General features: G+C 33.9%; 1 protein-coding gene across 8 annotated transcripts in view; it reads left to right on the top strand.

Annotated features, from left to right (window-relative positions):
* The window catches only part of CUNH8orf89 (chromosome unknown C8orf89 homolog), a 38,680-nt gene that overhangs the window by 10,522 nt on the left and 14,556 nt on the right, over positions 1-13,602 (top strand). For 2 of the 8 annotated variants that reach the window (XM_040487598.1, XM_040487593.1), the window contains exons 2-5: positions 5,528-5,691; positions 7,475-7,616; positions 9,643-9,738; positions 10,917-10,972. In XM_040487598.1, the coding sequence (XP_040343532.1) occupies positions 5,568-5,691; positions 7,475-7,616; positions 9,643-9,738; positions 10,917-10,972 (418 nt within the window). In that variant the 5' untranslated portion in view covers positions 5,528-5,567. Of the gene's footprint in view, positions 1-5,527; positions 5,692-7,396; positions 7,617-9,642; positions 9,739-10,916; positions 10,973-12,189; positions 12,327-13,301; positions 13,338-13,602 lie in introns of those variants that run through there. The other 6 variants (XR_005794168.1, XR_005794169.1, XM_040487592.1 and 3 more) reach the window with 6 other exon arrangements.

Genomic DNA, 13,602 nt, shown 5'->3' on the forward strand with positions numbered 1-13,602 from the left:
AATCCAAACTCTTTATGATGTATAAAGCCACAAAATATCTGATACCTGCTCTCTCTCCAGCCTTATCTTATTCCCCTCTTTGTTGTAAGCCATATATGTAATTTAAAATTTTCTAGAAGCCACATTACAAAGGTAAAAAGAGACAGGTGAAATTAATTTAAATCATCTATTTTATTTGATTCAGCATATCCATATATTATCAACATAAAATCAAAATAAAAATGATTAATGAGATGGTTTACATTCTTTTTTTTCCATTCAAAGTCTTTGAAATCTGCTGTGTATTTCACACTTCCAGTACATCTCACTTCTGACTAGCCACATTTCAAGCGCTCAATAGCCACATATGGCTAGTGGCTACTCTATTGGACAGCATAGAAATTGGATCTTTTTCTCCTTTAGAACATGCCAACCTTATTCTGGCTTTGGGCTCTTTGCACTCACTGTTCTCTTTGCGGAGAATTCTCTCCCTCCTTACGTTTTCTCTGAATATCTCTGCTTCTGGTCCGTTTGGATCTCTGCTCAAGACCACCTCATCTATATGGTCTTCCTTAGCTACCCAGTCCAAAGTACTTCCTTCCCCTTGGCACATTGCCATGATGAACTATAGTCAATCCTTAATATTCATGGATTCTGTATTTGCTAATTCACCTACTCGTTAAAATCTATTTGTAATTCGGAAATCAGTAGTTGTGGTGCATTCCCAGTCACTTGCGGACATGTGCAGAGTTGTAAAAAATTTGCATTGCCTGACATACACTTTGCCACTGAGGTCGAACAAGGTCATAGTCCACCTTCTTGTTACAGTGTTCATACTGTAAGGAAATGTCCTTTTCACTATCTATTTAGTGCCATGTGTTTTTATATGTTTGTGCTTTTTTTGGTGATTTTGCTAGAAGTGTAGTGCTGAAGTTCTGTCTGGTGTTCCTAAGCACAAGAAGATGATGCTGTGTCTTATGGAGAAAATACATGTGTTAGATAAGCTTCCTTCAGGCATGAGTTATACTGCTGTTGGCCATGGGTCTGATGTTAATGACTCAACAATATATATTAAATAAGGTATCTTTAAACAGAAACACACTAAAAAGAAAGTATTGGTCAGTTGATAAAAATGTTGTGACCAGAGGCTCACAGGAACCTAATTTCATATTTCCTCTAGGAGCAGTGGTTCTATATCTGCTACTTTAGTGTTTATGGCAACTTTATAGGACATAACTATTGTGAATAATAAGAATCAGCTATACTTTAGTTGTATTTTATCTAAAGTAAACTTTATTAATTTCTTTGCTCATTTAATGTCTGTCTCCCCTTACTAAGCTTCAGAACAGAGACCTTATCTGGTGCCTGACGTAGGATTGTCATAAATGAATGAACAGATGAATAATGAATAATGAACAAACATTTAATTAACATGTCCTTCTAGTTCTAAGCTAGGTGATAAAAAGATAATCTTAATTTAAAAAAATATTTGGAATATTTTTAATACAAAAAAATGTTTAAACACAACCATGTTTTGAGGTGCCTTGAAAATATAGTAATTGTTTTATAGCTGTTTTAAACAGTTAGTTTATCTCAATCCTGAGTCTCCTTACCATTAATTTGCAAAAGCATTTGTTTTGAGTGAGTTTTTATGGTCTGCCTTAGAACCTAATTAAAAAATCTCTTTCTCTGTGAGGTTTTTCTATCAGCCCTTTTTATTTTTTAATTTTTTTTAAAGTTTATTTATTTTGAGAGAGAGAGAGAGAACATGTACACAAGCAGGGGAGGGTCAGAGAGAGAGGGAGAGAATCCCAAGCAGGCTCCTTGCCGGCAGACACAGGGCTCAGACCCACGAACTGTGAGATTATGACCTGAGCCGAAATCAAGAGTTGGATGCTCAACCAACTGAACCACCCAGGTGCCCCACTCCTTTTTATTTTTTAAGACTTATAAAGTAACCTTAATTTTTCTCCCTCCACTATAGTTGGTTATATTTTGAGGAAACATCGGATCAAAAATGTGTGTGTGTGTGTGTTTCCCAGCACATTCCTTAAGTTGTACATTCTTGCATCTGTGGGCTTTTTTACTCCTTTTAATTAAGGAAAATTTCAAACATAGACAAAAAACTGTAGAGATAATAGTATGATGAACCCTCTTGTATTCATTGTGTGAACCTTTTTAAAAATACTCCATGTTAAGAAAGTTTTCTCTTAACCTGGTTTGAAAAATATCCCAAGAGGCATTTAATTGTTAGTCTCTGGTTGTTTCTTCTGTCCTGATAGAGAAGTTACTAAGAAGAGAAGGAGGGTCTGCCTTGGGGCTGAAAGAAAACTCTCTGGTCATTTTCACCTTTACAAGTAAAAGGAGAAAGAAGGACTTAGAATAGAGTATGGACTGTGATTCTAAGAGTCTTTTAAGACTTTGAAAATTATAATTTACTCCATATTTGTCATTTAAAAAATTTTTTTTGATTAAAATTTTAGTTAACATACAGCGCAATATTGGTTTCAGGAGTAGAATTCAGTGATTTATTACTTACATATATTTTTTTAACATTTTAATTTTTTTGTGGTAACATGAGATTTACCCTCTTAACATATTTTTAAGTGTAAAATACAGTATTGTTGTCTATAGGTACAATGTTGAACAGCAGATCTCTAGAATTTACTCATCTTGCATAATCGAAACTTTATACCCACTAATTAGCAGCTCCCCATTTTCTCCTCCCCCCAACCCCTGGAAACTACCATTCTGTGCTTCTATGAGTTTGCCTATTTTAGATACCTCATATAAGTGGAATCTTGCAGTATTTGTCTTTCTGACTGGCTTATTTCACTCAGCAGAATGTCCTCAAGGTTCATCATGTTGTTACATATTTCAAGATTTTATTCTTTTTCTGTGGCTGATTAATATCTCATTGTGTGTGTGTGTGTGTGTGTATATATATATATATATATATATACCACATATATATACCACAGATATATATACCACATATGTGGTATATATATCTCATTGTGTGTGTGTATATATATATATATATATATATATATATATATATATATACCACATTTTCTTTATTCATTCAGGTGTTGATGGATTTTTAGATTGTTTTCACATCTTGGCCATTGTAAAGAGTGCCAACAGTGAGTATGGGAGTGCCGGTATCTCTTCGATATTCTGATTTCAGTTATTTTGGGTTAATACCCAGAAGTGGGATTGCTGGATCCTAGGGTAGTTCTACTTTTACTTTTTGAGGAACCTCCATACTCTTTTCCATAGTGGCTGCACCATTTTGCATTTCCACCAATAGTGGACAACAGTTCCAATTTCTCTACATCCTCATCAATACCTGTCTTTAAGAAAATTTTTTTAGGGCGCCTGGGTGGCTCATTCGGTAAAGTGTCTGACTCTTGACTTCAGCTCAGATCATGATCTCGAGGGTCATGGGATCAAGCCCCACATCAGGCTCTGTGCTGACAGTGTGGAGCCTGCTTGGGGTTCTCTCCCTTTCTCTGTTCCCCTCCCCTGCTAGCACTCACTCTCTCTCTCTCTCTTAAAATAAATAAACATTAAACAATTTTTTTCTAGTAGCCATCATAATAGGTGTTAGGTGGTATCTCACTGTGCTTTTGATTTGCATTGCCCTGATGGTTAATGACATTGAGCATCTTTTCATATACCTTTTGCCCATTTGTATGTCTTCTTTGAAGAAATGTCTATTCAAGTCCAAGCCCATTTTTAACCAAGGTTATTAGTTTTGTTTTGTTTTGTTTTGCTTTGGAGTTATATATTTTGGATATTAGCCCCTTATCAGATATATGATTTGCAAATATTTTCTTCCTAATATTTTTCTCCAGAGGTTTCCTTTTCACTCTGTTGGTTGTTTCCTTTGCTATGCAGAAGCTTTTTAGTTTTATGTAGGTCCCACTTATCTATTTTTTGCTTTTATTTCCTGGGTCTTTGGTGTTATATCCATAAAATCCTTGCAAGATCAATGTCATGAAGATTTTCCCCTATGTTTTCTTATAGGAGTTTTACAGTTTTAGGTCTTAGGTTTAAGTCTTTAATCCACTTTGAGTTGATTTTTGTACATAGTGTAAGGTAAGGGTTCAGTTTCATTCTTTTGCATATGGATAACTAGTTTTTCCAATGACATTTGTTGAAGACATTGCCTTTTCCTTATTGTGTACCCCTTGGTATCCTTGTAAAAGATCAGCTGACTGTATACATGTCGATTTACTTCTGGATTCTATTCTTCCCGTGGTCTGTTTTTTCTAACAGTACCATATTGTTTTAATTACTTTAGCTTTGTGATATATTTTGCAATTAGGAAGTTTGATGCCTCCAGCTTGATCTTCTTTCCAAGATTGTTTTGGCTATCTAGGGTCCTTTGTGAAGCCATATGAATTTTTGACTTGTTTTACTATTTATGTAAAAAATGCATTGGGATTTCAATTGCATTGAATCTGTTGATCATTTTGGGTAGTATGGTTATTTGGACAAAATTAAGTTCCAGTTTATAAACATGAGGGATATCTTTCCATTTGTTTTTGTCTTTAATTTTTCATCACTGTTTTTCAGTGTATAAGTTGTTCTCTCCTTGGTTAAGTTTATTCCTAAGTATTTTTTTCTTTCTGATGCTATTGTAAATTTGGTTGTTTTCCTAATTTCCTTTTCAGATAGTTTATTGTCAGTGTATAAAAGTGCAAGTGATTTTTGTTTATTGATTTTGTATCCTGCAACTTTGTTGAATTCCTTTATTTGTTCTATCATTTTTTGGTGGAGTCTTTAGGATTTCTGTCATCTGTATATAGGGATGGTTTTACTTCTTTTCCAGTCTAGATTCCTTTTTTTCCCTGATTACTCTGGCTATTACTTATAGTTGAATAGAAGTGGTAAGAGTGGTCATCCTTGCCTTATTCCTTACCTTAGAGGAAAAGCTTTTGATTCTTCACCATTGATTGTGACATTAATTGTGGACTTTTCATGTATAGCCTTTATAATGTTGAGCTAATTTCTATTACTAGTTTGTTGAGATTTTTATCATGAAAGAGTGTGGAATTTTATCAAATGCTTTTTCTGCATCTATTGAGATGATCATGTGATTTTTTTTTTATCCTTTATTAAAGTGGTATATCACATTAATTTTGGGGTGTTGAACCATCCTTGCATCCCAGAGATAAGTACCACTTGGTTATTGTGTATAATGGTAATATATTTGAGAGAGTCCTAAGCATTTTATTGTCTTGTACACAATAACTTGCCATTGGACTTCAGTTTTTTTTATATTGCTAAATATCTGTGACCTAGGGTTTGAAAGAATTCATTAAAATGTTTTAAATGACTCCTACTATCTGTTTTAGCTACATTATTAAAGGCCTCTTACTTTAAAATCCCAAGAATATGTATTTACATGTTATAAGTGAACTTTTCTTGTAAGTCTATGTTAGTATTTACTCTGCATGATGGAAAACAAATTAGAAAGAGTATTTATCTCTGCAATACTTTTTTTTTTTTTGTATTTTGTGTCCTGTATCTGAAGCAGCATCTCACTTTCATCAACACTGCTGAAAGAAGAAGAAACAATGCCAGTGTTATCCCCTGAAATCAAATTTGATACTTCTAATGTCACCAGAAATTCCCTTGACTGTTTTCTGTTTGAGAGTAGTTGGAGGAAAGCAGTTTTGGAAACACAAAAAATGAAGAAAGGTAACTTGTTTTTTTACAATTATTTTGCTGAAGAAAATATAACAATAGTGCCTTCAATTTACACATGTATTTTTTTTAAGCAGTCGAGAGACATAATTTTTGTAACATTTATGTCAGGATAATATCCTGAGCTTATGGAAAATAAAAATGGAAGCAAATTAGAATTAATTTACTTAATGTAATTCTGTAATCATGATGGAAGCAAATTTTGAAGAACTACTTCTCTTGATATCAGTGCAGTAATACCTCCATTGAGTCATTCTACTTTTCCTAAATTGTGTTTGTTTTTAAGCACCTCAAGTTGGTTTTTATGTTTTAAGAAACCCAAATCTTTGACAGCACCTTTTTGTATTAGTAATTCTAACCAAAACTTTGGTTTTTGTGCGAGTTATATGGAAAGTATCTTATATTCTATAGATGCTCGATAAAGACTGATTTGAGGACTTTTGATATGTGTATGAATGTATTAATAGCTTAATTTTAATTTATATTTCAAGTTATAATTGTATTATCTTATTTATCCTGAATTCTGTCTTCAGCTTTATAAGTAGAGATGTAATTCTTCAAAATCACAAAATTCAAACTCCCCAACCCATTTCATCACTCCTGGTTTTGAATGTGTTGCTCTATTTCTTCAACGTTTTCACTAGATTCCCATTAAAGATACTTTAGTTTATCTGCCCTTTTATACCCAAATCTAATTGCTGAAAAGAAAATTTGTATGTTTTTTGATCAGGAGAAGCAATTTTTTTTTTCCAAATGAGAAAATATCAAACGTTGCAAAATAGCATTTGGAACATTTAATATAACTCCAGTCCCATTAGATACTATTTTTATTCCTGTGCTAGACTTACTTAGTAGGGAAAGCTTAAGGGGCATCTGGGTGGCTCATCAGTTAAGTGTCCGGCTCCTGATTTTAGCTCAGGTTATGATCTCAGGGTCAAGGGATCAAGCCCCACATCAGGGTCTGCATTGAGCGTGGAGCCTGCTTGGGACTCTCTTTCCCGCTCTCTCTGCCCCTCCCCCCCCCCCCCCCCCGCTTAAAACAAAAAAAGAGAGAGGGGAAGTTCAAAAACCAATTCTCAACATTTAATTTAAAGATCACCCGAACCTTTAATTTCTTAATCTGTTTTTTTTTCCATTCATTGCCTTCATTTTGAAATTGTGTTTTGTTTTGTTTTAATAATTTGACAGTGTCTTTGTCCAATTTTATGTGAGGTCAATAGGAGAAGCAATCTTGATGCTTCAGTGTTCGTGTTCCTAGATTTGGTATGAAATTTTGCAGAGAGAAAATTAAAATCAATGCCTGAAGTAAAATTCATTTATCTGTCATTGCTAGCTCAATAATCATGTATTTATACCTCTTACTTACATAAAAGCAGGAAGGTAGAAAGATTTAAAATAGCAGGTAATATAAGAGTCTTAAAAGTGCTTTTAAACTCTATTTCAACATAAATGTCTCTAATATTCTGGAAATTATAATTATATAAAATAATGAGGCAGGGGACAGTGACGACTGGGAGATCCATGAAGCTGTCCTTTTTCCTTATTCTACTTCTTAATCAGCCCCTTAATCGTCTCTTCCCTACAGTCCCTATAGTAGGAGTTAAAAGGTATTCTCTTGGGAAAGACACTAGATAAATTACAGTAGCTTTATTTTTCTCTACTTAATGACTGATTTAGTATATTGTATTATGTGTTTTAGTATGTCACAAAAGAAGACATTTCATGAAGAAATAATATAGTTGATTATGATACTATTTTTAATTTGAATACACCACAGCATTTGGTCTAGAAGAGCTCAAAGAATGTGTCAAAATGCCATATTTACCAGGACTGCAAAGTTGCCAAAAAAGTGTAAGTTCAAGTCCACTGGAAGTTCATCCAAGACTGCTGCATACTAATACCGAGATGCCTCCAGTCAGGTACACCATTTCTACTCAATTCTCTTTCATTTGACATTTATTTGTAGTAACAGCTAAATGTAGAGGTTTCCTGGCTAGTGAATTTAATTCTTTCTTGCCCACTAATATTTTTTTTCATAAAAGATTTATTTTTTTGAATCTAAGGTAGCAGTTTTATTCAGTTTGACAAGTAGGCACTTTTCTCAGTTTTCAAGTGACATTTCCTGAAAGGATTTAAGGAAATCCTTTTGAAAGTATTCGTTGCCCTAGAATAGATTGCCTATGAGAATATTGGGATTTTTCACAATGAAAATAAATGAACTCTTTGCAATATTTTGTTTATAGTTTGACTGATGTAGTGTGAGGGGAGATTCTAAATGAGATGTCAGCCTAATGAAAACCCTGCACTGACTATCAGAATGGAGTTTGTCAGCCAGAAAAGTCCCACCCACTTTGAATATTGGTGTTTAAAAACATTATCGTAATTGCCTTCCTTTTTATAAATCAGACTGACTGACATACCATGAAAAGAAAACCCCTTTCTCCAAAGGGATCTATAGTAAGACAGTCTCGTACTCTATTTTGTTGCTGCTTTGGTTTATTTATTTATTCATCAGGTATTTATTGCATGTCTAGTACTTGTTCACTCTGCCAGCCTGAAAAAGACGAAGCATTTATAGTCGTCTGTGTTGTTACTCTCTTTAGGGGAAAATTTATGTTTTCATGTTCTTTTCCTGCTATAGTGTGCTTTAAAGTCAGCTAGTTATATGTAGCACACAAATATCGAAGTCTTAGAATATATTTCTTGAGCTTTCCACTAGTGTTACTGTTCTTGCTAATTACTCTTGAAATAAATTTTGGTCATATAAATGGAGAACTACAATATGCTAAAAATGAAAAGTTGTGCATTATTTATGAAATTATGAAAACAAATAAGAACTTTGAAGAAAATTTGGAAAAAGAAAAACAATGCTTTGATAATATACATATCCTCACATATCCATTTTTATTATCGGCTGTTGGTTCTCTTTTCTTCCTCATTTTCATGGACTTTTATTTTAGCTGTGATTTTAGTGTACTTACAATTTTTTACTCTGCCTTTTTAACTTATTATCACATATATTCACTTTTTCAGGTCAGTGCATAATCTTCAGACGGTCCTTACTGGCTACATTATATCCCACTGATAGATCCATGGTTTATTTAACCGTTTCCTATCATTGTACTTACAAGTTGCTTTGACTTTTTGGTTTCCTAAGTAATATCACAATGAACAACAGCATACATGAAGCCTTTCCCATCATTTTTAATATTATCTGAGGGTGGGTTTCCAAGCTATAAAAATATTAAAAGCAAAATTACTCTTTCTTCCATGAGTCAATGATGCAATAAGGCAGATTGAGGGATAGTGGAAGAGAAAGAGTAAGCTGCTAATGGAGTAGATAATGGGAAAAGAGGAGGAATGGCAGGGATAGAAAGGAGAGAGGCTTTTGGAAACATGAGCAAAATACCTGCTTAAGGACAGTGAGTTTCTATCTCTACTGACACACCTGTGTCCCTAACATTCACCTCACTCTTGTCATTTTCATCAGGAGTCCCAGGGCCCTTTGAGGAGGGTGTAGGACTGCCTCTGGCAATGGACTTTTCTTGGTACAGACCAGTCTTGTTACCCTTCTTCCAATGCATATGATCCATCTTTAAGAAACTGGAAGCCCCGAAAGCACTCCTTGTATTAGCCCAATTACCTCTTAATTTTAAGTCTTCATTTTACTTCCTACTGTTTTCACTCTATTTCAGTTTTTTTTTTTCTTCCCATTTGCGATTTAGCTGTCTGTGCAATGACTCCTCACCATTTTACATGGACTCAAGTGTGAATTTATGTAGTCAGTGAGAGATCATTTCAATATATTAAATTCATGCTATGACAAGTATCCTTCATATACGAAGTACAAGAATGGTGACTTCGTGCCATCATGTTTATGAAGTGCTTGGCAAACGTAAATGTTAGTTCTCTTCACTGTCTTTGAAACAAGTGTCTTTATTTTAGCCCTTCTGGTGACAACCTGTCGAGTTGCCTGCAAGTATTTTATTCTCCTCTGCATATTGCACAGTGTCCTGTGAGGGAACAGCCATGGCAAAGCAGGAAAGTAACTCATTTTTCTTTGTCTTGTGTACAACCCCTTAATACCTTGTTTCCCTCCATATGAATATTTGTGAACATTTGTTTTTAAAATGTGGATAAAAGTTTGTGTTTTCAAATTTCTGTAATTATAATCATACATTTTCAGTGACTTTCAAGGCACACTCTGGTAATATAACTGATAGCGGTAATCCTAGAGGTAAAGGGCATCTAAAAATTCTGGCTGACTTCTAAAGTTTAATATAGTTACAGGAAGTTTGCAGTTCGCATGGATTATCTCCCCCACAGCAGATTCAATCATGACACACTTCCTCTAATAACCCACTTGTTATGTAGGTCTGTTCCAGTAGGAACAAAAGTTAATTAAGATAAAATTCAGATTTTATGGTGATTAATAGGTAAAATGTGCACAAATAAGTGATAGTTGATGTTTGGCATACTAGACACTATCTTAAAGTTAAGATAAAAATAAGATAAATAGGGGAGCCTGGCTGGCTCAGTTGGTTAAGCATCCGACCCTTAGTTTCAGCTCAGTTCATGATCTCATAGCTTCGTGGGTTCAAGCCCTGCCTGGGGATCCACACTGAGTGTGGAGTCTGCTTGGGATCCTCTCTCTCCCTCTCTGCCCCTCCCCAACTTGCGCTGTCTCTGTTTCTCTCAAAATAAACAAATAATTAATAAACTTAAAAAAAATAAGATAAATACGGGGAAAGTTAGACATAACACTTACCTACTGGTAAAATTTATTAACAAAAACGGACGGATTGAGTTGGTTCATATCTGCTTCTGATTGGATTAGTTACAATAGAATGAATTCGCCTTCTTTAATGTTTATTCATTTTCCATGTGATGTCTTTCACCAAGTGAGACAACTTCTTATCTCTTACTATGTATTTTAAATTAGTGTACTCTGGGGCGTCTGGGTGGCTCAGTCGGTTAAGTGTAAGGGTCCAACTTTGGCTGAAGTCATGAGTTCAAGCCCCACATCTGATTGTTTGTTGTCAGCACAGGACCTGCTTCCTATCCTCTGTCTCCCTCCCTCTCTCCCCCTCCCTGTTCGTGCATGCTTGTGCGCTCTCTCTCTCTCTCTCTCAAAAATAAGTAAACATTAAAAATTTTTTTAAAAAATTAGTGTACTGTGGATTTATATAAACTTATTTTATGAAAATATATAATTTTAGGACAAGGAAGACTAAGGAGACATGCACTGTAGTACCAATTCAGGAGAAACCAAAGGGTAAGTTGGCTCATTTTTTTTCTCCTACTACATGTAATAGGTTGTCTAATGTTTATATTTTTAACTTCCTTTCTTTCCACTGATTTAATTGCTTTGTTCTGTTAATGCTTCTTTTAAGCTTTGTCTATTTTGTAAACTTAGTGGGTGCTATGTCCCATGTGCACATACCTTTATTATCTCAGGACCCTGGGATAGGCTCTCACCATCTCTCATGTGGGCCATGGCATAGCCTGCATAGCATTTGAGTTTCTGACTTTTGAAATTTTTCAAAGCTGTGGCAATGTGATGCTGAGACACTGAGTGTAGTTCCCCAGGAAGAAACTTGATGATGCCACTCTCACTGTTAAGGGTGCATGTTGCCTCCAAAATGGCTTGCTGCAAAGCAAACACTGAATGCTATTTCTGTTTTTACCTTTTTAAAATAAAAGTGAAAATCTTTATTGGACTTCTTTCAGTTAGCAAAAACAGGTACTAATGTCAGTGTTTCATAAAAGTAAAGTGGCTTAGTATGAACTTTTGAAAGGCTGGGGAATACCTGTATTATATAGCTGTAAAAAAGGAAATCCTATTTGTTGTGACAAAATGGTTAAATCCAGAGGGCATCATGCTTAGTGAAATAAGCCAGACAGAAAAAGACAAATGTTGCATGGAACTTTTTTCTTACTGGAATCAATCGCTTATATGTGGAATCTCAAGGGAGGAAAAAAAAGCTCAAGTATATGGAATAAAATGGTGGTTACCAGGGTTTGGAGCTGAGGCAAATGGGGAGATGTTGATACAAAATTACAGCTCTGAGATGAATAAGTTCTGGGGATCTAATGTATAGCCTAGTTGACTGTAGTTAATAATACTGTAATGTAGACTGAAATCTGCTAAGGGAGTAGATCTCAAGTGTTCTCATCTCCTTCCAGAAAAGGTAACTATGAGAGGTGATGGATGTGTTAATTAACTTAATTGTGGTAATCATGTAACAATGTATATGTATATCAAGTCATCATGTTGTATACCTTAAATATATACAATTTCTATTTGTCAAATATACTGCATTAAAGTTGGGGAAAAAGTGGAAAACAACATCATAGGATTAGTAAGATGAAAGGTCATTAGAAAATACCCAGTTAAAGTGGAGGGAGAAAAAAACATAATACTGAACAGAGTGTGCAAGTCATTACATGACAAGGTAAACCTGCTTTACTTGTGTGTAATTCTAATTCCAGAATAAGAGGAGAGAGAGTAGGACAGGAACACTATTTACATACTGACTGATAAGTTCCCAAATTGATGAAAAATACAAAGGCACAGATACAAGAAGTTCTATGAATCCTCAGCAGGATAGAAACAAAGAAAACCACAGGTAGGCACATCATAAGAAAAAGACTAAATTAAAACAAAACAAAACAAAACAAAACACCCAAAAGAGAAAAAACAAATGTTACTTTCAAAGGAGCAATGGTAAGATACACAACTGACTTTTTAAATGTAGACAATGGAAGCAAGAAGACAGTGGAATGGCATTTTCAAGTGCTAAAAGAGTAACTGCCAAACTTGAATTGTATTCAATTCAGTGAAAATATTTTTAAAAGTAAAAGTGAAACAAATACATTTTCATTCAGATAGAAGTTGAAAGAATTTCTTTTCTGCAGAGCTTCACTAAAAAATATTAAGGGAGTAATGATACAAAATGAAAGTACAACTTGGGAAAGAATGAAAAGCGGTAGCGGTAGTATTACGAAGTTTAAAAATATATGTAGAAATAATATACTTGACAATAGTAGCACAGAGGTAGGAGGGGCATATGTGGAGTTAAAATATTGTAAGATACTTGCATTATCTGGAAAATGGTGAAATAACAAACTTAAAGTAGATTGTAATATATCAAAGAGACATGTGATAATCTGGTAACCACTAAAAGAACAATAAAATAATACAAGTAACAAGCTAATAATAGAAAGGGGAAATATGATAAATAACAAGAAAATACTTGATCATTTCAAAAGAGGACAAGAAAGGAGGAAAAAAGGAACATAAAACACAGGACAAATAGAAAACAACTAGTGAGATTGAAGATTTAAAGTTAAACATAACAATTAGATATAAGCAGACTAAATATTTCAATGAAAGAACAAAGTATCAGACTGAGAAAAATAACTATATGTTGCTTACAAGAGGCATACCTTAAATTTAAGGGCAAGAAGGATCAAAAGTACAAGGATGGAAAAATATAAGCCATGCAAACACTAATAAAAATAATTGTATAGGTACACTAATATCAAACAAAAAAAAGGCAAGAATTATTATTTTAATATTGATCCAATCATTTTAATTTTAGGATTTATAAGGCATTCTAATTCTTCAATCAATTTTGGTAAGTTATATTTTCTAAAACTTTTTGCATTGTATAGAATTTTTCAGATACATTGCACAAATTTAGTTTTTATTCTATCTGTACTATCTATCTCTTTTTTTAAAGATTTTATTTTTATTTATTTTTATTTTTATTATTATTTTTTTAAGATTTTATTTATAAGTAATCTCTGCATCCAATATGGGGCTCACAACTACAATCCTGAGATCAAGAGTCACATGCTTTACCTGTTCCTCTTTTTTTTTCCTTAATGTTTATTTTTGAG

This window comes from Herpailurus yagouaroundi, unplaced genomic scaffold (genome assembly GCF_014898765.1).
Source record: "Herpailurus yagouaroundi ecotype Mexico unplaced genomic scaffold, PumYag 165, whole genome shotgun sequence".
Taxonomy (NCBI): Eukaryota; Metazoa; Chordata; class Mammalia; order Carnivora; family Felidae; genus Herpailurus; species Herpailurus yagouaroundi.